The sequence below is a fragment of the Lonchura striata genome, chromosome 4 (assembly GCF_050655825.1).
Source record: "Lonchura striata isolate lonStrDom1 chromosome 4, ASM5065582v1, whole genome shotgun sequence".
NCBI classification, from domain to species: domain Eukaryota; kingdom Metazoa; phylum Chordata; class Aves; order Passeriformes; family Estrildidae; genus Lonchura; species Lonchura striata.
In genome coordinates this window covers 35,229,027-35,252,495 of record NC_140706.1, presented here as the reverse complement: position 1 = coordinate 35,252,495, position 23,469 = coordinate 35,229,027, and the positions used below count along the sequence as shown (strand labels likewise).

The 23,469-nt window shown below is 34.7% G+C and overlaps 1 protein-coding gene across 5 annotated transcripts in view; it reads left to right on the top strand.

Moving 5' to 3' along the window:
- WDR17 (WD repeat domain 17) overlaps positions 1–23,469 on the top strand; it is a 56,470-nt gene that overhangs the window by 13,561 nt on the left and 19,440 nt on the right. For all 5 annotated transcript variants that reach the window (XM_021550329.3, XM_021550397.3, XM_021550248.3 and 2 more), the window contains exons 2-15: positions 3,690–3,818; positions 4,756–4,939; positions 6,694–6,924; positions 9,885–10,136; positions 10,893–11,015; positions 11,336–11,523; positions 12,835–13,003; positions 15,028–15,119; positions 19,372–19,454; positions 20,337–20,423; positions 21,174–21,338; positions 22,205–22,407; positions 22,544–22,693; positions 22,791–22,921. In XM_021550329.3, coding sequence (XP_021406004.2) covers positions 3,696–3,818; positions 4,756–4,939; positions 6,694–6,924; positions 9,885–10,136; positions 10,893–11,015; positions 11,336–11,523; positions 12,835–13,003; positions 15,028–15,119; positions 19,372–19,454; positions 20,337–20,423; positions 21,174–21,338; positions 22,205–22,407; positions 22,544–22,693; positions 22,791–22,921 — 2,181 coding nt within the window. In that variant the 5' untranslated portion in view covers positions 3,690–3,695. The remainder of the gene's footprint in view (positions 1–3,689; positions 3,819–4,755; positions 4,940–6,693; positions 6,925–9,884; positions 10,137–10,892; positions 11,016–11,335; positions 11,524–12,834; positions 13,004–15,027; positions 15,120–19,371; positions 19,455–20,336; positions 20,424–21,173; positions 21,339–22,204; positions 22,408–22,543; positions 22,694–22,790; positions 22,922–23,469) is intronic.

Below are 23,469 nucleotides of genomic sequence, written 5' to 3'. Positions count from 1 at the left end.
GGTTTAGTTCCTCCATATGTCAGGAAAAGTGATTTCATTCTACAATGAGAGCAGTATTTTCCATTTTTGGGACCAGCAGGGTATTGGAATGAACATGGAAATTCTAAAGTGCTTTGTAAAAAATTATACCTATGCTAAGGTAGGGATTATTAGGCATTTATCTTTAAGTTATTGATATAAAGGCATGGTATGTATCTAGTCAATTCAGTTGTTATTTTTAAATAATATTTATGATATACCAAATTTCTGTTTAATGTGGTTGGTTGTTGGGTTTTTTCCCTATATTAAGCAACAAGGAAGGACCTAGAATGTTGCTACTTCTGCCAATTGAAATGAAAGGGTTTTGTTGTCCTCCCTCTTTCTTTCATCTCCTTGGAAACTGCGAGCACACACTGCTAGCTTTCCCAGTATAGTATACGTTTTTTACATGCACAGGGTTTTTTTTCACTGTATACTTAAGAGTCAAATATTATTACTTGTACATCCCTTATTTAAAAAAAAAAAAAAACAAAAAAAAAAACTTTTTACAATGTATAAAAAAATCTCCATTGTATAAAAATGCACCATGTGGGAAATCATACATATTTTCAGTTATGATGCATTTCTATTTTTTTGTCACTTTACTCAGGCTGTTCTGATGAATACATCTTTCTCTTTTATACTCTGCTTACTCTGTTAATTATGCTTAGCAGAAATCTATAATGTTTGAAAAGATGTGCAATAAATTGCTTTAAGACATTATACCTATGAGCGAGCAAGTCAGTATTCCATACAACTGTCATTTCTTCTTCTAGATACTGAATTTAAAGGCAAATGCTTCCTCTTGTAAAATGGTATATCATTACAAAGAGCAGGAAATTATAACAAGTTTTAAAAAAATATTAATAAAATGCAAATTCTTTTCTGTAAGAAAGCTCAGTATATTTTATTTATGTAACTTTTTTACATATACTTAAATAGGAAAAATCTAGTCAGAAGTTTAAGAATACTTATTAAGCATGAATTCTTAACTCAGTGAAATAATGCTATATTACAAAGCAATATTTTTCATCTAAAATAGAAAAATTTCATCTATTAGCAGCATTTTTATAGAGATTACTGCAGAATCCAACAAATCTGTTGTTACTCTGAAAGAAAAATCTGTAGAATTCTGTTTTAGCATCTGTAAGAGATCCTAGCTTTACAATTAATTTTCCATGTAATCAAACTGAAAATTAAACAAGACTTAAATAATTTTTTCTTACAGATTAAAACTTCATCAAAGCAAGAATTCTTAGCTCCCATATGAAAATGTAAGGAAGAGTATCTGTACTAAGTGAGAAAAATATTTTATTATTATGAAGTAAAGGCTTGTGTATTCTTCAGTTCTATATAGTTGTTGACTTTTTATCAATCTCACATGATGGTTTTCAGGTGGTAAACCTGCAGACGAAACCTATGATAAATATTACAGCTAATTCTCTCCTTCACCATGGCTTTTTTTTTTCCCAGTTCCTTATCAGTTTGCTGGCACACCTAGAGTTTTAACCATTGTTTTCCCTGGAATCAAGAGCAAAACCCAAAATGTCTAGTTCCAGGTATTCTGTGCTTTCCTAAAATAGTTATCTAATCACCTGGAGGACTTTAATTTCAGTAAAAGTGGTTGTTAATGGTGCCAGTTATTTTTTCATGGGAACTAGAAGAAGTCTGTTCTGAATGTCCCAAATCAAATTATTTCTCTGCATATACGATTTACACTTTAATTGCATGGAAAGGACCTCTGGAATTCGTAATTTTACTGAACAGTAAAAGAACAGTAGAAATTTACAGGCTATTTTTGCCACTTGATGATGTTGATTCTTTAAATAATTAGATAAATTTGTCTCCAAGGAACTCGTATCATTTAGAACAGGGGATGGATTGCAAGGAAGCTGCAAGATTATGTAATTTGTAGAAATGTTCTCTCTGGAATCTCTAATTTGCTGCAGAAGTCAGAAAAATAAATATTATTGACAGAAAGGAAATCTAATAGCCAAAGCTCTAGTCTGCAACAAAACTATGTCTTGTAACTTGATTTTCTGTATATTTCTGTTCTGCTATTGCAGTCTCTTATACTGAAATTTTCAAAGGTTACATGTGAACATTTCATTTCCTTCAGTTGTTTGGTACTCAGAATGCTTAAGTACTTTAACTAAGGTCAGTGATATCTTTGAGATGATCAGTCTCAAACATTCAACTGATCCTGATCTTCTGCTAAAGAAGCCCCCAAAATAAGTCACTCTCAATTATTTTCTTTTTCTTTCACACTTTCCAAAGTGAGAGAAACATGATGTTATGGAATTTGCTACCTATAATTATTCATTACTGTTTACCTGCCAAGCAGATACACCAAACAGAGGAGAAAAATTAAAAATAAAATTAATAATTCAACTTTTTTTATCCCTAATATAAATGCACTAAAATAAAATTTTGATAGTATTTAGGCAACCAGTTTTTAGTTGATAGTGACCAATAGGTTCCTTTGGGTACTGTAGATCAATACTGCAACACCTGTATAAAGTTGTTCTCTGTGTGCCTTAATGCTACTGTCATCCAGAATAATATTTCCCCCTCTATACATTTCACATCAAGTAGGTCAAGAATGGGCTACAGCAACATATCTGTGCTAAACTGTTACCCAGCAATGCATTGAATAACCAACCCTTGTCCTTTATCAACAGTTGCTCCCTCAGAATGCTTGATTGCTTTTGAAGTCTTATTTCTCATTAATTCCCTTTCCTTTTTGCAGCATGAAATGGTACCTAACAGTTCGTAAACTTAGCTCTCCTTCTCTTTCAAGGTTATAGTCTTAGCTCTTTGACCTAAAGATGCCAGATGTCATCCTCCATATTCCATGTAATATTTTTCCACCTAATGTCCCTCAGTCTGTTAATCTGTCCACAGCATAAATGTGACCCTGAGATATTCTGTTACTAGGTAATATGTTGACATTATCCGGAATGAAATGAGGGCTAGCAAAGCATTTCTTCCATTTTTATGTTGAAGTCAAGTTTTCTCACTCTGAGCACAGCTGGTACTGTGAGACTCGTTCTGGACAGAGAAAGCATAGTTTGCTGTTCAGTAATGTTACCCTAAGCTTTGCTTTTGATTTTTCACAGCTCACTTCAATGTTTTTTGTTTAATAGTAATTATTAAAATTTAGAAAGCTTCTCCAGAAAGGATGATAGTAAGGAGGATAATATGATAAAGAGTTGTTCTATGCAAGTGTTTTGAAGACCATTCTACATGTCAGTTTTACTTAAAACTGTTAGGATATGGTTTTTCTGGCTGTCAGTTGGAGATGAATGGGAGAGCAGAGGAGGCATTAAACTGTAATAGAGAAAGTATTGAACCAGACCACAGAAGAAAATAGACATGATGAACAGTTTCAGCTAGCACAAATCAAGAACTATTCAAGTTTTTATGGGTGGGATCTCCCACCCCCCTTTTCTTCCAACTGGATTGTTGTGTATGGTATGAGGCACCCTTTCTTGTGTGGCACTGAAGCCTCTGAACATCTGCTGGTATTTATATTGGATACATTCATTTGTGTCTCAGGCAAGTCATATTTTTAAAGTAGACATTTATAAATAATTTATGGGAACAAAAATGTATTAGTCGATTCTTTAATATTCTGTCATCTTGGAGTCTAATGAATTTCTGTTTTAAAGGCAAAAATGTCACATGTGAAACAAGTGGGACTTTTAGCTGCTGGATGTCAGCCATGGAACAAGGATATATGTGCTGCTAGTGGGGACAGATTTGCCTACTGTGCTACCCTTGCTGTTTATATTTATCAGGTAAGATTACTCTTGTTTATCAGATTAGTTACACTTTTACATTGTTGTTGATGTCACTTTGAATCACTTTCCACAAATGTTTCTGCAATGCTTTTGCAAATATGGTTGCTGCTGAGATACCCTTGAAGTTCTATGTGCCAAGAATTATTTTTAGAAGACAGGCTTACAGTGCAGCAAACATTTGAGATGAGTGAAGTTCAGTGATAGAAGATTGGCTTCTGAGGGAGAAATGAATTCCACAATTACATTTGAAGCTGTAGTATAAAACAGTCTTTTGCACGGTGGATTAAAATGGTTCAAAGTTGTGCATTCAGTGACTCACCTTTATTTAATTTGGACCACAAACACCTCAGCACTGTGATCCTCTGAAGTTTGCAGTTGTACATCAACACCTAACTAAAAACCAGAAATGCTGTGACATAGAGTTTTCCGATTGAGACATGTGAGGAAATAAAGGATGTACTTACTTTAATTTTAAGAGTTATACAGGTAGTAGGATTAAAATGTATCATGTTTGGGCATTTTTTTAATATATGTTTTTAACTGTACTAAGTAATTTTAAAAATTAGAAGGATTTCAAACTCATTTTTATATTCTTTCCTGTTTACTCCCTTGGAGATTACTAAATGATTGTTACCATGCCTATAAATAAAGCATTTTAGCATTGTTTGAGTACACTTCTAAATGAAATATAATAATTTATAAGTGGCAGGAAGAGAGACATACAACTGTTCTTTGGATATCAGGCAACCTTTCTTTCCAAGTGAAATGTATGAGAATTTATTTTATTGAGATGTGAGGTACTGGCAATAGTTAAACACACTATAAATTAATCCATAAGTCTAATGCTGTTATATGAAGTATTCTTCAACCCAGAGTTATATAAAGGAATTTTTCAAAAAATGTATTTCTAAAATGGATTTTACTATTTGTTTAGCTGGATCACCGATACAATGAATTCAAGCTCCATGCCATTATGTCTGAGCACAAGAAGACAATCACAGCCATATCTTGGTGTCCCCACAACCCTGACGTGTTTGCAAGTGCCAGTGCAGATAGTTTAGTGATCATTTGGAATGTGAATGAACAGAAAGTTGTGGCCAAGCTGGACAATACAAAAGGTATTTTAGACATGGAGATATGTTTTATCCATACAGCTTGATCCATGGGTATGACAAATACTTGTAAACTCTGTAGTTGGTAGGTTGGCGTTTAACAATTGCCTAACACAATAATAATTGCCCAACACAATCTGACAGTATTCTTGTCAGATTTGTTGCAGTTCATTCTAGAAAATAATGATAGTGTGTTTGAGTAAATTGCCTTCAACCATCTTGTATTTGATAAAAACATTATTCTTTTTCTCTGAAGAACTTAACCAGTTCAAGAACTAACATTGCTAGTGATTTCTTATGGAGCAGGAGAGAAAAAAAATCCTAAACCCAACATTATTTTCATTATAAACAATTGAATTTTAAAATAATAAATTTTGCAACGACTTTAGCTAAGTGAATGCAAATAGAAGGTAACCTTTAACAGATTCAAATATAAATCATCAGTGAATTTTATCAACAGCTTTTTTTTTAAATACTCTAATCCTTGGCTACCTGAATTTTGTCTCAGGCCTTGAAATTGCTGGAGATTGTATTACAAATCTAAGGGGTTAAACATCTGTGTTATAGTTATATTTCCATGCCCAGTTCTGATTTATTCCATTTAGTCAAAACCAGGACCTGTATTTTTGTTCTTACAATCTCATCAAGTGTCCTTGACTCCTGCATTTTCATTCTTGAAAAGTGGTTGCAAACCAAGAACAGTTAGAATCTCAGGATCTAATAAGCTATTTTGGGACTCCCTACTCTGTTCTCTCCAGAGCATTTAGGGATACCTCTGGAAATCTTTTATATCTTGCAAATCATGCAAAAGAAAACTCCACAGTGATTTAATCTATTCCAAAATAAATAGTGTATCAGCTTATGCATAAATAGAAATGCTGGTCCTTATTTTTCAATACATGGCTTGTTTAAAAATCTACTTTAACCAATGACTACACGTGAATAAATGTTACTACTATTTTAATATTTTTAGAAACTAAATTAAGATAATATGTTTAAACCTTCTATTGCTTTCTCTTTTAGTCCCTTTTACACTGCCATATAAAAGCGTCTGAATACAGTTTTAAGTTTTCAGCTTGAGGAATTTGTCTTACTGTCATTTATTCCTTCAGGCACACATTATTAAGTTATAAGGATTATGAGGGTTGGAGACATTAAGATCAAAACTGTTAAATGGAACTGCCTATGGTTAGGTATTAGACAACAGAATTAAAACTATCATCTATCCAGAAGAAAGCCATCAAGAGTTTCCTTTTACTACAGAACTAGCTTTCAAATATTTCACAAATATCTGCTTCTCTTATATTTACCTCTAAATTTCATTGTATTTTGATAAAATAGGCATTTTGAAATTCTCAGTATTTTATTATTTATTACTATCTTAGTAGTAAATAACTTACAGCAAAATATAGTAGTGAATGAAATTCTGAATGAATGAAAGTATTGTTTGCAGGATCAGGCTTATCCTCTTTCAAATATGTGATTCTCTTTGGCACTGATGGAGTTTATATATCATGAAATATGGCCCATCAAAGTAGCATAAAAGTCATTTAAGAAATTATTTTACTTCCTGCCTCTGAAAGTCTAGTTTACTTTTACACTGTAAGATGTTCACACACTTCCCTAAGTTTCAATCTAGCAATTTCTATGTAGAAAAATTATTTCTATTGTTTTTTCAAGACAATTGCTGATACTGGGTCAAGGAATACTACACTGAATTTTGTGTCCTGGTTCTTATAAAGTTTACCTGTATGTTTCAGGAATTCCTGCATCCCTTGGCTGGTGCTGGAGTGCAGGTGATGCAGTTGCATTTGTGTCCCACAGAGGTCCACTGTACATTTGGACTATCTCAGGACCTGACAGCGGGGTAACTGTGCATAGGGAAGCGCATAGTTTCTTGTCAGATATCAGTCTGTTTAGATGGCATCCAAAGAAAAAAGGAAAGGTAGTATTTGGACATACTGATGGAAGCCTATCTATTTTTCAACCAGGTAAAAACTCATATGAAAAAATATGTAGTTTTATATATATATATCGCTTGTTTCTCCATATGCATGTAATTCTTCACTTTTTAAAATTAGATTCCATGACGTAGGTACATACATAACATTTGTTCTTGATTCATAATATTCATATTCCTTCTATATCACAAAAATATGTTTTCTTACATAAAGAATTCAGAGCATTTTCTTTGTCTCCTGCCTTGTGTGACCAAGATAAGTCTGCATTTTTTTTCACAACTGCAGTAAACACTTTTTTTTGCAAATGGTCACAGCCATGATCTTCTACTGAACTATATTTTCCTGCAAGTGTATTTCTCTGAATGGAAAGACTTGGAGACTTGTTTACTTTCCTACTTTTGCATTTGTTCTTGAGTCCTCTGTTTCATATTCTAGAATCCTCTGCAATTTTATAGGTAGAATTTCATGTCATACTTAATATTATCTTCATGGTGTTCTGTACTATCAAAGGATAGATGGGAAAATATTTATCTCTTTTTGCCTGAAATCCACCACACACATTTGTGCATACTTTATAAATAGTCCAGTTCTCTTCTAAGAAGGTGTCATGTTGATAAGCTCATTTGAAGGTAAAATTTCACTTGTTTTCACAGTTTTCTTCAAAGACAGATATCTGTATTAGGTTGACTATTTGAATTTTTTCCTGACTGTTTCTTCCTTAAATAAAAACTGATTTTCAATTTTGTGAGAAATACTGTTCTTTAAATAATGTGTTAATTTTACATAGAGTTGTTTCCCAACAGCCATTCAAAATTTGTTTTCCTTCAATTTACTCTACTAAACTGTCACACAGGATGTCACAGAGAACAGATTCCCTTGCCTCTTGCTGACTGAATTAGCACTGACATTGGGAAAAGGAAATCAATTTTTATATGATAACATCTAAGTATTTATCAGACTGATACTTTTCATGAAGTCTGTCTCAAATGATTTCAATGTGAAAGCAGAAATAATAGGAAAAATATTTAGAATATCAGAATTATGTTCTGCAAATGAAAACAGAATATAGGGTAAAAAATCTAGGCAGTGGCAGTTTTGTGTGGACCACAATTCAAGTTGCTGTAAAAAAATTGTTTAAGGAAAATTATATATTAGTGTTGGGGATAAAACTATTTGCATCAACTCAAAATTTAGATCTGACTATCACAGGAATGCTGCCTTTCTCTGTAATTAGGATAATTTTCTTTATTGTTGTAATATTATATATCTTTATTTAAATAATTTTAAAATTTTAAAAAATATATAAGTTGTTTCCTTTTCTCAGCATGCATAAGATTCTTCATTTCCAACAGAGAAATAAAATTTAAAAGTTTATATGCAGCTGCATCAAAATCTTCTGCATAAGTAGCGGACTACACAATGTTTGTTTTAATTGTTGTTACCTACTTAGTTTTCTCTCCCATGGCTGTATTTTCTTTCTTATTAACTCTAGACTATGATTAATGTATCAGAACATTTAGTGTAGAGAAAATATATGTGGGAATATAAGTTTAATACACAATTCTTAGGGATGTTCAATGCAGTCATATGGAGCCAAATGTTTTCCCTTTCGTTTGTTCCCAAAATAAGCACAGCTTACTTATATGACCTGTGACTCAGTTGCATGATTCATACTGTTCATGTCTTCTTTTAAAAGAAAACAAAATTTGGGTTTTCATGAGGTTTGCTTTTAGACTCTTTTTTTGAAACAGAGGTAAAACTGATGGCTGCTAGATAGATACTCTCTTATACTCTCTCACCAGGTGGTTGTGCTTTTTTAGGGCTGAAGTGTTTGACAATGGATGGCTTCAGTCACTCGAGGACTTTTTGCTTTAGCTCTTGTCTAGCTAACTGAAAAATTACAATACTGCTTTGTTGTCTGTTCTTGTTTTTCATTTCAGTGTTGATTTGCAGTAAAACAAAAAGGTGACCTGTAATGTAAGCAGGGGACATGGTTTAAAAAAAGCAGGAGTTCTCAAATTTTTGTCAAATTAAAGAAATTGCTTTTATTCCCAGTGCTTCAGAAGAGTGAAAAAAATGGAATCAAAAAATTGGCTTATGATGTTACTTGTTGTGCAGCCTTAAATTATTTCTCCCATTTCTGGTGCCTGATTTTATAAAGTTGCCTTGAATGTAATGTTTATGAACCAGTACTAAAATTGAAAATTAGATTGAAGACAAATAATTGAAGGTGTCAGTTCCTTATTTCTAGAAAAGCAGTATTTTTTAATTTTTGTTATAAGATCACAACTTCCAAAATGCAGATCTATTTCATTTGCACTGCACTCTGTCTTATACAACTGAGATTCATCTCTTTGTAAAAATAAAAAGTGGGAGATAAATATGATATTCAAAAAAATGCGGGTTTTGATACTACGGATCATCAAGTAAAACACCATCTTTTTTGTGGGTGTCAGACTAGATACTTAATTGTCTGTTTTGGCTACAAAATCTATAAACACTTCATACCTGTACACACAGTTTTAAAGAAGAAAAAAAGTCAAAAGGCAGTTCTTCAGAATAAGTCTTTACTGCCACAGTGTTTTTCTAGTTCTTGTTGCCTTTATTTTGCCTGTATATGCTGTGGTGTGAAGATTTACTTACACTCAAATGACTTGTATTTTATGCTGTGCTGCAGACCCTTACTCAGAGAAATTCTTAGAACAACATACATGATTTAACATACTTTCCTATAAAATTATGTTTATAAATCTGATAGCTGTTTCTGTTTTCTGTTGTATTAAACATAAAGTCGAATCTGATAGAAAAAGTAATACTCTAAGTCAAATATTTCCAAGATAGCTTCATTAATATCACTGTTGCAAACAAGAAAGCAGGCTAGTGAAAATTTCAGGGAGAGAGGAAAAAATTTTGTTTGCCAACCTTGTAAATATTGAAAGTATGTATTTGATTTAATTTTTAAATAACCTGTTTTCTTGTGCACTTTAAAGGTTCTAAAAATCAGAAACACATCTTAAGACCAGAGTCTCTTGAAGGAACAGATGAAGAGGATCCAGTTACAGCTCTGGAGTGGGACCCTTTGTCAACTGATTACCTTCTTGTTGCTAATTTACATAATGGTATTCGACTAGTTGATTCTGAATCTCTGTCCTGTATCACAACTTTTAGTTTTCCTAGTGCAGCAGCATCTGTTCAGTGTTTAGCCTGGGTTTCTAGTGCACCTGGAATGTTTATAACTGGAGGTAAGTCTTTTATTTCCTAGTTTATACAAAGATAACAAATACAGGACATAAAAAAATACAGGTCTTCAAAAATTGATACTCCAAGTTTGATTTTTCTGTTTCATAATATTTTTACAAGTAGAAGCATACATTAGTTGTACATAAAAAAGACCATAACACAAGACCAGAAAATAATAAAACTATGCTTAGCAGTTTTTTCATGTTTTAAAAATATTAGCTACATAAATATGCAAGTTTCTACAATTTTTTATGCTAAATAATATTTTCCTCACACATGCTTTAGCAAAACATATATAATTCCTTTGGGAATGGGGATAAAAATACATTGTACTAATTGATGTCACTTCAAAGACAAAAAATTAAAAGAAGAAAAGAATCTTAATTCCTGCCTCTTTTCAACACCATAGACATTATGGCTCAGGTTGAACTAATGAATAAAGAAATTAAGACTGGCCAAATATTTTATAAAAAGAGAGGTAGAATTTATCTGTGTGTAAATAGCTAATGTTAATAATAATTGTTGCTATTAGTGATATGGCCATGATGGTGAATGGAGGATAAATAGCATGCCATGGATGTTACACTAGATGATCTCCAGAGGTTCCCTCCAGTCCTAACTATTCTATGATTCTATGGAGTTAATGGTGCCTGCTTATAAAATTATTCCTAGGACTTGAAGTTCAATTAATTGCTGTATTTTTGTATAAATCAGTCCTCAAACCACATACCTCTGTGTTTTGTTTTCTTAAACCTCAGATTCTCAGGTTGGTGTGTTACGTGTTTGGAATGTTTCACGTACAACACCTATAGATAATGTTAAATTGAAGCAAACTGGTTTCCATGGCTTGCATGTGCTAAGTTCTCCTCCAAAAAAAAAGTGTAAGTGCAATTTTGATTGTTATTCATTGTGATGCAACTTAAGAAAATCTAATTTATGAGTCCAGATCAATCTCTGTAGCATTGGTCAGCTATTTAGTTCTTAATTAAAGTACCTTCTGCTGGTAGTGGATTAGACAAATGCATAAAGGGTCAAGTACTTTTTAAGGTCTTTCTTTAGTAGGCCAGGCTTCATACAGGAATTCTCCATTTCTTTTGTTTTAAATCTCATTAGAATACAAGCATTTTACTCTGTATAATTTCACTTATTACTGAAATAAGAAATAATCTTCTCTCTTTGTCTTTTGCTTTATATTATTAAGCATGTTCATCACAGTATCCTACTAAAAATCACCATACATCTTCAACAAGTGAGGCTGTTCCTCCTCCAACTTTAACCCAAAACCAAGCATTTTCTCTTCCTCCTGGTCATACCGTCTGTTGCTTCATGGATGGTGGAGTGGGGCTTTATGACATGGGAGCCAAAAAGTGGGATTTCCTGAGAGATTTGGTATGGTTCATATCTGTCTTTGAATAGAGAGTTTATTTGGCTTATGCACTTTCTTCTAACAGCAAAAAACTGGAGAATGAAATCTTTGCAGTACTGTAGAGCAGTTTCTATTGTTAGAAAGAGCCCAGATTTCTAGGAAACAAAATGACAGTTCTGAAGTTTACAGCAATCTTTTATTGGAATTCTGTTGGAAGTATTCTGACAGGTTTTTTTAAACAGAAATAAAGATTTACAGACTTGTTTTTAGATTTTTTAATTTTTGTGACTGAAATTTTAGTTTGATGGCCTTCTCAGAAATTTTCTCTGATGGGTTTTCTATAATTCAGAATAAAAGTTTGAGTCAAATCAGAGAGCTATATGGTGAATACACTCAGTTTAACATTACACAGACTGATTTATTAAATTTTCTTCGAAGCTGAAATTCAGAAATAAGTTTAACATATATTAGATGACCCTTTTCTTCACCAGGCTTTGTATTATTGAAGTTCTTTAGCATATGTCTCTTTTTTGCTTTCCAAGTTCCCTTTTCACTGAAAAAAACCCAAACAAACAAAACCCAAATAATTTTCAGCTGTACTCCCATATGCATTTGAATAGAGGCTGCTGGTTGGTTTTCTGTTTCCATTTTTATTGGGTATGGTCATATAAAGCAACTGAGGCTTTAAAAGAATTCTTACATAATATTTGTGTTTCATGTATTTATCAACTTAAATTCTACAAATGCATGTCTTGGAAAACACCTAATTGATACATTAAAACTCTAATAGATTGACGTTTAAACTGCAATAGAGCATAGACTGTATCTAGAAAGGCAGAATATTCAGTGGGGTACTACACAACTTGTAGAATATTTTCAACATATAGAGCTTTGTTTTTTCAGTCAGGTACTTTTTACCAAAAGGAAAAAACTGTTCCTGTTTTAAAAAATTAAGGGTTTTTTGTTTGTTTGTTTGTTTCTTTGTTCTTGTTTTTTTTGGGTTTTTTTTTTTTTTTTGGCATAGTTTTTTAACTCAATTTTTAGCAGCATAGTTTCAACAGGAAATGCTAACAAGATCCTGGCATTGTGTACCCTGTGGTTTCAGGAAATAATATTTTTTATTTTAATAATAATCTATGAAAGAACATGTTAAGTCCAAGTTATTTTATGCCTTTTAATTTTGACTGATAAGCCTAAATATAAAGGGGTTTTGGAACTCTTAATTGACCTGACAATTAAATTAAATACAATGTATTTTAGAGTTTGATCTAGAGTTGGACTTATGAAGAAAATCAAATGTAATAAAAATGGATTAAATATTTGTTTCATTTAAGGGACATGTTGAGACCATCTTTGATTGCAAATTCAAACCTGATAACCCTGATCTTCTTGCTACAGCTTCATTTGATGGCACAATAAAAGTTTGGGACATAAATACTTTATCAGCGGTTTATACATCTCCTGGTAATGAGGGGGTTATTTATTCCATTTCTTGGGGTCCAGGTAAGAATATTCTGCTGTGTGTCTAATTGTTCTTTGAATTAGCATTAGCTGCAGAATTTGTCATATAAAAGTATTAGTTTTATAGAGAAAGGCATCTTCTAAGGTTTAAACAAAACTTAATTATCTGTGAAACCAGCAGAATTCAATGCTTCAGACCTTGTTTAAGCTTACCCTTCTGAGTAATGCTCCCAGTATTTCTTACTCAGAATGGAGGGAGGAAAAACTCCAGAACATTTCTAACATGGCATTATGCAAATGTCAAAATGTCTTACTTTGCATGAGAAGCAGCTCCTTAAAGGAATTCAGATTATATTTTATGCTGAAATAGTAGAACATATGGATTTAGCTCTTTTTCTTCCATCTTTGTATAGAAGTCTAATCACTGAAGAACTCTGCTTTTACCTTATTAGAAATAGGAAGTGTCTCTTCTGCAAAACATCTACTTTTTCTTAGACAAATCACTGGACTCACTGGGAAATTTTGTTTACAAAGTTGTTCTTTAGTCCTCTTTGGTATACCTGAAAATACACTTCAGATAGATGTCAATAGTTGACATTAAGTCGACTTCCCTGTTGTGTTTTATTTCATTGGACAGCAGATGTATTTTAAAAAATCTAAATAATTCATCAGTCTGTTTTCACCTGCACTTTTAAACTCTTAAGAAATAATAGCTGACGGAAGAAAGATATTGTGGTGGGAAGCTTAATGTAATCTGCATATGTGAAATAAATTTGACCTTTTTAATTTCAGAGAGTCTCTTTCACCTTACATCTTCACAAATAATTTGTCTTGCTATATGGAAATCATGGCAGTATGAAATACAGTTCTTATGATTGGTTATTTAATTTTGAAGTTTAAATTCAATTTGTAGTTGTATCTTGTAGTTGTATTGAATGTTTTTTTGTTTTTTTTCTGCAGGTGGGGTGTAGGTTTTTTGCTTTTGGTTTTTGGGGATTTTTGGTGGGTTTTTTTTGGTTTTTTTTTTTTTTGTTTTGTTTGTTTGTTTGTTTGTTTTTAAAAAAAACAAAGTCATTTGGAAGTACGTGCTTTAACTTTGTTCGTTAGCACCCTGTCCAAAAGCTCCTCTCCCTCCCAGCCAGAACGTTTGGTGCTTCTTGCACTTTACTCCCAAACAGTTCCTATCTGCCTTGTACTTTGTTCTTAATATATAATCTAATGCATGCCACCATTTGTTTGGTCTCAGAAGACCTTTGAAAAAAGTTATTACTCCTTTTTATTTTTTCTGCCCCATCATTCTCCTCCTACCTTTGTTTATTATAATTTTATGCATTTAACCTTGCTAGACTCCTCCTGCATAGATTGTATTTTCTGCCTGTGAAGCTTGAAATAAAATAACAGTCAAAACTTTCCTATAAATCTGCTATTTAATGAAAAGCATAGCTATATTAAGATACAGAGTCACCGTGGTGAGAATTTGGTGGATTTTGGATTAGACCTGAACTGAATTTTCTGTTTCTCACTGTAGAGTTTTGTACTCAGATTTTCCACCCTGTAGAGTGTGGTTACAGATTCAGATACATTCTTGATAATCTTAGGTGCAGCAGTGGTGCAAGATTAAGGAAACAAAATACTGTGAGGTGTTCTCTCTCATTTTTATGATTTGGCTTTATATGTAGGGAACTTTAAAGGAAAATGCTCCAGTTGCTACAACTTTAAGCTGAAACACTAAGGCTACCTCTCTTTCAGTTTGAGTCATATGCATCATGATCATTAATTTCTTACATGCAAGACTTTTAGCAGGCATTAACACACTTTTTACAGGAATACAATTTTTATTTGACCATCCTCGAAATAGGAATGTAGAAAAAAGGTCAGGCTTTCACTGAAATTGATGTTTTTGACATCGTAGCAAATGCTGGCCTTAAACTATGGAAAACTCATGTTCATGTACCATTGATGTTTTATGTTCATATTACATTTCTTCAATTTAAAGTAGAACCACTGTCAAACAATATTGTGATTTTATAATTTTTGTAATATTTTACAAACATCTCTCTTTAAAGGAAATTTGAACTGCATAGCAGGTGGAACTTCCAGAAATGGTGGCTTTATCTGGGATATACAAAAAGGAAAACTGATAACCAGATTCAGTGAGGTAAGATGAGATTATTACTTTTTTTGTCTATGTGAAATGTAAGTTAGTCATTCCCTCTAGTGTCCATAAATAGAGATGGCCAAAGTACATATCTTTTTAAAAGGTGCTATAGTATAAAGTTCTATGGAGTTTTGATGGTGCCAGTTTACATGTGTGGCAGAAGTATTTTTACTTCCTCAGACTGGATTTGTGATATGAGAGTAGTGAAGCATCAGATGGACTCCATTATCATAAAATTGGTCTTGTAGGGATACATGGAAAAAACATTGCTGATTCCTTAACTGTGTAAGCATATATGGACATACAGACTCAGCATCAAAATGAAAACTGTATTTTCAAACATAAGGGCCAGAAAAAACTTTCAGTACCTGAAGTCTAGATCAATAATGCTCAATTTTGCAGCACATTAAGCAGTATGACTCATTTAGTGGCTTGCCTTGTATTGCCTGAAATTTATACAGGCATTTTTAAGTCCTGAAATAGTAGCATAAATTTTATTGGCAGAAGGAGTTGTGTAATAATATGATGTAGCATTTTACACTATTTTATGTCTTCCCAGTATATAGCTGTGATCTTCAGATTATACAGACATAATCAATTAAGTATAGAATCTGCATCAATGTACAGGGGATGCTCTTTAAGAAGAGAGGTGGAGGAGTAAGGAGAGGCATGAGCAGAAAACAAATATACCTACCTTCAAGAGTTCTGGCATTCTAATATTGATATTAGCATTTGTGCTACTAAATATCTTTTCTGTAATACTGGTGCTGATACGCATCCCAATTAAGTTTTCTCAAACCACAATTTTTCATGCCCATATACTTCATTATTCCAACAAGTAACTAACCTGTATTCAGAATCACTGAATCATTAACGTTGGAAGGGACAACAGGGAGTCATCTGGTCCAACCTCCCTGCTCAGGCAGGGTCATCCTAGAACACTTTACACAGGATTGCATCCAGATGGTTCTGGAATATCTCCAGAGAGGGAAACTCCCCAGCCTCTCAGGACAATCTGTTACAGTGCTTGGTCACACAATAGAGAAGTTCTTCTTCATGTTCAGTTGGAACTTCCTGTGCATCAGCTTCTGCCCATTGCCTCTTGCTTGGTACCATTGAGCAGAGCCTGGCTCCATCCTCTTGGCACCCTCCCATCAGATACTGACAGACATTGATGAGGTCCCCTCTCAGTTGTGACTTCTCAAGACTGAATAGGCCCAGCTCTCTCAGCCTTTCCTTGTAAGAGAGATCTCCAATTCCTTAATCATCTTTATTGCCCTCTCCAGAAGCTCCATGTCTCTCTTGTCTTGAGGAGCCCAGAACTGGACACAGCAGTCCACTTGAGGACTCACCAGAGTTAAGGTGCAGGATCACCTCTGTTGCCCTGCTGCAATGCTCTTCCTAATGCACCCCAGGACACCGCTGGCCTCTTGGCCACACGGTCACACTGCTGGCTCATGGACAGCTTGGTGTCCACCAGGATCCCCAGGTCCTTCTCCACAGAGCTGCTTTCCAGCGGATCAACCCCAGCCTGTGCTGGTATATGAGTTTATTCTTTCCCAGGTGCAGGACCCTGCATTTGCCTTTGCTGAATTTCAGCTGGTTTCTCTCTGCTCATCTCTTCAACCTGCCAAGGTCCCTCTGAAGGACTGCACAGCACTCTGGGGTATCGGCCTCTCCTCCCAGCTTTGTGTCATCAGTCAACTTGCTGAGGAAACATCTGCCCCTTCATCAAGTCATTGATGAATGAACTAAACAATTCTGTGACCAATATTGAATCTTGAGGGCCACCACTGGTGATTGGCCTCCAAATAGACCCTGTGCCACTGATTACAACCCTCTGGGATCTGCTGTTCAGCTAGTTCTCAATCCACTTCACTGTCCACTCACCCAGGCCACACTTCCTGAGTTTGACTATGAGGTTTTCATGAGAGGCAGTGTTGAAACTCTTGCTGAAGTCAAGGTGGGCAATATGCACTGCTCTCCCCTCATCATCCATTGAGGTGAGGCTAATTGGCTATTAGTTCCCTTGGTCTTCCTCTTTCTTTTTGAAGACAGGAGTGACATTTGCCTTCTTACAGTGCTCACCTCAGACACCTCTTCTGATTGCCACAGCTTTTCAAAGATGACCATGAGCAGACTCACTATGGTGATACTCTTCCAGCATTTGTGAATTCATCCTGACAGGGCCCATGGACCTGTGGATGTCAAGTTTGTGTGTTCTCTAACCAAGTTGGTCTTGATCAAGGGAAAGTCTTCCTTCCATCATTCTTCTATGCTGGTCACTTGAGTCAGAGATTCCTGAGAGCTGGTTCTGTCAGTGAAGACTGTTGTAAAGAAGGTGTTCAATAACTCTGCCTTTTCTGCATCCTCTGCTACCAGGGTCCCCCCTCCATGTAGTAATGGGTCTACATTATCCTTGGTTTTCCTTTTGTTATTAATGGAGATGAAGAAGCACTACTTATTGTCCTTGATATCCTTGGCCAGATCTCATTCCCTTTGTCTTCCTTATCTCGTTTCTACTTATTCTCCAACCTCTCGGTACTAATTCCAAGTGGCCTGACCCTGCTTCTATCTCCTGTGCTTTTCCTACCTGCACTTAAATAATGACAGAAGTTCCTTGGTCATCCATGAAGATCACTTTCCCCAATTTCTTGCTCATCGGGGTGCATTGGTCTTGAGCCTGAAGGAAGTGATCCTTAAATATCAGCTGGTTCTCTTGCACCCTTTTTCCCCACAAGGTGTGTTCCCATGGCACTGTTCAAAGAAAATCCCTGAAGAGACTAAAGTTAGCTCTGCTGAAGTATCTTAGTCTCTGTCCTGCTTCCAGCTTGCCTAATACTGAACTCCACAGTCTCAATGATCACAGCAGCCAAGGTTGCCTCCAACCTTCATATCTCCCACAAAAGCCAGGCTTTCCCTGTTTGTGAGTGTGAGACTCAAGCAGCACAACAGTCCTTGTGGCAGGAAGTTGTCATTAACATTTTCCAGGAACCTCTTGGCCTGTTTATGCTTCATTGTGTTGACTCTCCAGCAGGTGTGAGGGTAGTTAAAGTGCCCCACAAGAACTAGTGCCTGTGCCTTTGGGGTGCTTCTAGCTGGCTGTAGAAAGCTTCATCCACTTAATTTTAGCTATCAGGCAGTCTATAGCAAACACCTACAACAGTGTCTTTTATCCAAACCATAAGCTTTTGACTTGCCCATTATTCTCCCCAAGACAGAGCTTGATACATCTCACGTGTTTCCTCACCCAGGGGGAAATTCCACCTATGTGACTTCCTGGCCTGTCTTTCATAAACATTATGTAGCCTTTTGTAGCAACTTTCCAGTAATGAGAGCTATCCCACTGTGTCTCTGTAATCACAGTGCAAAGGCCTGTGACTATACACAGATCTCTAGTTCATCCAGTTTGTTCCCCATATTGCATGTTTTGGGGTACAGGCACCTAATAGAAGTATTTGACTCTGTCCACATACCAGTGGAGGTGCAAAGGGATGTCCCATAGTCCTATCTAGTGATTATGTCTTTGGCTGCTTGTGCTTGCTCCAGGTACTGCCTCTTAAGATTCCTAATGCTACTAGAGTGATTTCTATTGTTCTCTCCATTCCTACACATTCTCTCTGGCAAGCCTGGCCCTGGCCTCTTTCCAAACTAGTTTAAAACTCTTGCAGTAAACAATATGAACTGCTGAACTAAGGTCCTTTTTCTCTTTGGAGACAGCTGGACCCCATTTGTTGCCAGCAGGCTTGGTGTTGTATAAACTGACCCGTGATCAAAACTCCCAAAACTGTGCTGGTAACACCAGCATCAGGTCCAGTTGTTCATCTACATGATCTTCCTGTTTCTTGCCACATCATTCCCGTCAACTGGCAGGACAGAAGAGAACACAACTCATGCTTCATATCCCTTGAGCAGTTGTCCCAAGGCCCAAAGGTCCCTCTTAAATAAACAGTGTTGTTTATTTAAGCTTCAGGTTGATATAGTTATGGATTGCTCATTCTTCAGCTTCTCTTAGATCCTGGAGGCTGTAGCAGTTTTAGTATTTATCTTCATAGTCCCAGTGTTTTGGACTTGGACTCACAAACATCCAGCTTATATTGGGTACTCATAATAACGTGGTTTTGTACAGTATACTGTACTGGGAGAAGAGGGCTGAAGCCCGCAGGAGAATAAAGTAAAAAAGATGAGTCAATAGATGAGAGAAAAAGGGGTGAATTATTTCTTATTGATAGGTATTTTGCATTTTTTGAAGCATGGAAAGAATGGAATCTTCTGCATTGCCTGGAGTCATAAAGATTCCAAAAGAATAGCAACCTGCAGCAGTGATGGATTTTGGTGAGTGTTACTGGAAGAAAAAAAAATTGCTAAATGCACTTCTCAGGTGTCAAAATAAATTTTGACAGTACTCTCAGTAATTAGTTTACAAACTTTTCTTACTGGACAGAAATTATATTACTCTGCTGTACTTGTTAGGGTATGATTTTTATGATTAAAAAAAATAAAGGAAATGTTTTCAAAAGGAATAGTGTCTAAGACACACTGATAGTGAAACTAAATACTGATTTTTATTCGGACAAGAATATCCTTCTAGGTTTCTTATCTGTAGAGGACACTTTTCAAAAGCCATCCAACTTTACTTGTCTTAGTTTTAAATTTTTTTTTTTAGTTTGTTGTTTCAATGACTGAAAAGTGCTATTTTAGTACTACAAGTGCACTATCACAGGAGTATAATACCTAATTTTTAAAAATGCATGAATGTCCATTGAAAGCAATTTTGCATATATTGTGTTTTAGTACATTTTAAAAATCCTTCTTCATTTGTTTCTTCTGCTACTGTGTCATTCCAGTTCGAACATAATGTGCAGTAATTTTAGAAAACTATCAACTTTCTTTTTAATTCATAAAGATCTATTTGTACCTTAAAGCCATGACTACAACTTTGATTCTGGACTATGAGGATATAAGAAAGATGTACCACAGTGAACATCTTTAAAGCCCCTCTGAAGGAACATAGATACTGATGTCTAGTTAGATGTTGTACAATCAACATCCAGTTAAATGTTGTCATTGAGGGGCTGATAATTTTTTGGCTGTTTCTCTTATTCTTTGTGTATATTTTTTTTTCTCCCTGGTTTATTTGCACAGAATAAAACTTATTTTGGATAGAATATCCAGAATGTATTTTTCCTTATAATATCACATTATAATTCTTTTCAGTATTATTCGAACCATTGATGGCAATGTTCTTCACAAGTACAAACATCCAGCTGCAGTGTTTGGCTGTGACTGGAGTCAAAACAACAAGTAAGTAAAAATTAACACAAAGGATTGACAATGTTTAGTATTTTAATTGATTGCCAGTAAAGTATCACAAAGATAGCTAGAATGTGATATTTGCTGTGATAGTAAAACACTGAAATTATCTCTTCCAAAGCAGGATATACCTATAACAGCTGTCTCTTCCCAGTAGTATATTTCATTGACCACCATGAACTTTCTTAACTTTCAAAGGAGGATCGTTTTATATTGATGAGAGAAAAGAAAAATTCCTAGCTGAATATATAATGGGGAGAAAAAGAGCAGACAAAAAGCAGACATTCAATACCAGGAAAGAGGAGTGTAGATTGTAATGACTTGTAAGGGGTGTCCTTGTAATGACTGCTAAGGTAAAAATGTAGCAAACAACTAAATACATTGTGATTATTGTACATTTTGTAGATAATTCCTAATAATGTCATGAGAGCTTTTTGTAAAAAAAACCAAACAAAAAACCAATTATACAGTAATTCAATTTAAAAATAGTTGTGTATTGGGTGCATAGTCAGATGAGTGCAAACGTATTCCCCATGGCAATGGCAACTAATGGATCTTTATCAGGTTTTTTCTGATTTAGTTTTTTTAATTGGATTATTGATAGCTATCTCTTGAAGAGATTAAAGAAAAGCAAAAATTTGCTATTAAAAAAATTTGCAAATTGCACATAATATTTTTTTTTAATTTAAAAAAGTATTCATCATCTCTGTGACCAAGGATTTTGCTGCTTTTGTTTTGCAGAGATATGATAGCTACTGGTTGTGAGGATAAAAATGTTCGTGTTTACTACTTGGCAACCAGCTCTGATCAACCACTGAAAGTTTTTACTGGACATACTGCAAAGGTGTTTCATGTACGGTGGTCTCCTCTCAGAGAAGGAATCCTCTGCAGTGGCTCTGATGATGGGTGAGTATTTCTGAACAATTAGAAAACTTAAACCTCAAGCAGGACTGTTGGAGAAACTTGCATCTTTACTTGTAATGGTGTTGCCAATATGTAATAATCTAAATCTCTGCCTTATTCAGATCTAGGTTTTAGCTTTGCTTTTAGCTTTATGTAGTATTTGGGCAGCAGGATCATTATCTAAATTGTCACAACTGCTGTGGTAGTGCAAGTTTCCATATGCTTTCACAAAAGTAGGGTCAATGCCTGACACTGTTACTGCAAGGAGGATACTGCATTACATCTGAAGAGACAAGTACAAGACCTGCTCTTATTTGATACTTTTCAAAAGTATACTTAAGTAGAATCTGCAGAGAATATTAATGAGTATGGATACTTCTGTTTTTTGGTTTGGTGCCATTGCTTTTGAAGGAGAACACATCAGTTCATGGTAAGCTGGAGGAAACATTTTTCTATGATTCTAAGCCACTTCCCTGCAGAGTATATAGGATATTTTTGTAAGAGATATTTTGTAATGTTTGAAGTATTGGCTTCTACTGCTTTCTCATTATCATTCATTAGAGGTTTGTGCTTGAAGCAAAATCTATTAGTTTATAGTGTAGTAATTCATGACAGGAGACAACTTGTTAGCAAACTTCTTGACAATAAAATACATTGAACAGGACTGGCCCTACAATTGAACCCTGAAGAGCATTGCTGCTCACAGTCACCAGCCAGATTTAGCCCCTTTCACTACAACTCTTTGAGCCCTGTTGTGATACAAATAAATAGTCTGATAAATTTGAAGCTTAAATTATTGCTGAAGTAGAGAGACAATTATATTTCAATTGGTGATCTGATGTAGATTGTTCTCTTTTATCCTGTTTCAGTACCGTTCGGATATGGGATTATACACAAGATGCTTGTATAAATGTTCTTAGCGGACATACTGCTCCAGTACGGGGACTGATGTGGAATCCTGAAATTCCTTATCTTCTAATATCTGGCAGCTGGGACTATACAATTCGAGTCTGGGACACAAGAGATGGAACATGTTTAGACACAGTTTATGATCATGGTGCAGATGTATATGGTAATATCTTTCAAATTTTGTTTTATTTCTGTATTGAAATGCATTCTAATATGTTTTGAAATTTATTAAGTAATTTAATTAAACAGGTTATTAGATAAACTTATTTGACTACATTTTTAAATATCCCCTCTACTAGGATTAACGTGTCATCCTAGTCGTCCATTTACTATGGCATCTTGCTCTCGAGATTCCACTGTGAGACTCTGGTCATTGACACCTCTTATAAACCCTCTACAAATAAATATCTTAACAGACAGATGTTGGGATGATATTATCGGCAATACAGGTAAGAAATTGTATAAGCCATTGTTTTAATTTTCTTTACGTTAATATTCCTATTCCCTTTTATTTTAATTTCATATATAAATTTTTGTGTGTATTAGATCGTGCTGTGGAGTCTGGAGCTCCTCCTTTGCTGTGTGGTAAAGTTTCCAGGGATATTAAACAAGAATTGGAAAAATTGTCAGGAAGTCCTCAAGGAAAAAAACTAAGGTGGTTTTCAGAATTTTTTTCAGTAAGTATTCTGCAAATTAGGGATGTTGTCAATGTGCATGCCTTTCTTTTCTGAAGTCAATCTCCAAAATTTAGATTTTTGTTTTCTCTACCATTTTTTTCTCTCTTTCTTGAAGGGAGCTTAGAAAATAGGCAGAAATAAGTTTATTTCTTAACAGGTCAGCATATAAAAGTGTCCATGATTTAACTGTTTGTCAGTTGTGAAAAACAAATTTCACTAATTTAGCACTGCAAAAAAGAAACCAGCTTTTTGCAAAGTTAAATTAGTGAAATAACATTATTTTCTATGGGAAAGGCTAATTTGATAGCAATTTGCTGTTGAAGAAAATGAAATTATGTGTTTAATCAAGCTGCATTAGAGTTTTTAAAAGAACACCCTCATTACTGATAAGTTTTGAACTGCCCCAGTGCTGTGCCCAAACGGCTCTTTATGCTTTAGGAACTGTAGATCCAGATAACCTGTGCCTCAGTATCCATCTATTGACTTTTCTCCATCCAGTAATATTTTCTATAAATTGCTGCAGCCTGTCAGTACAAATGAGTTAAAAA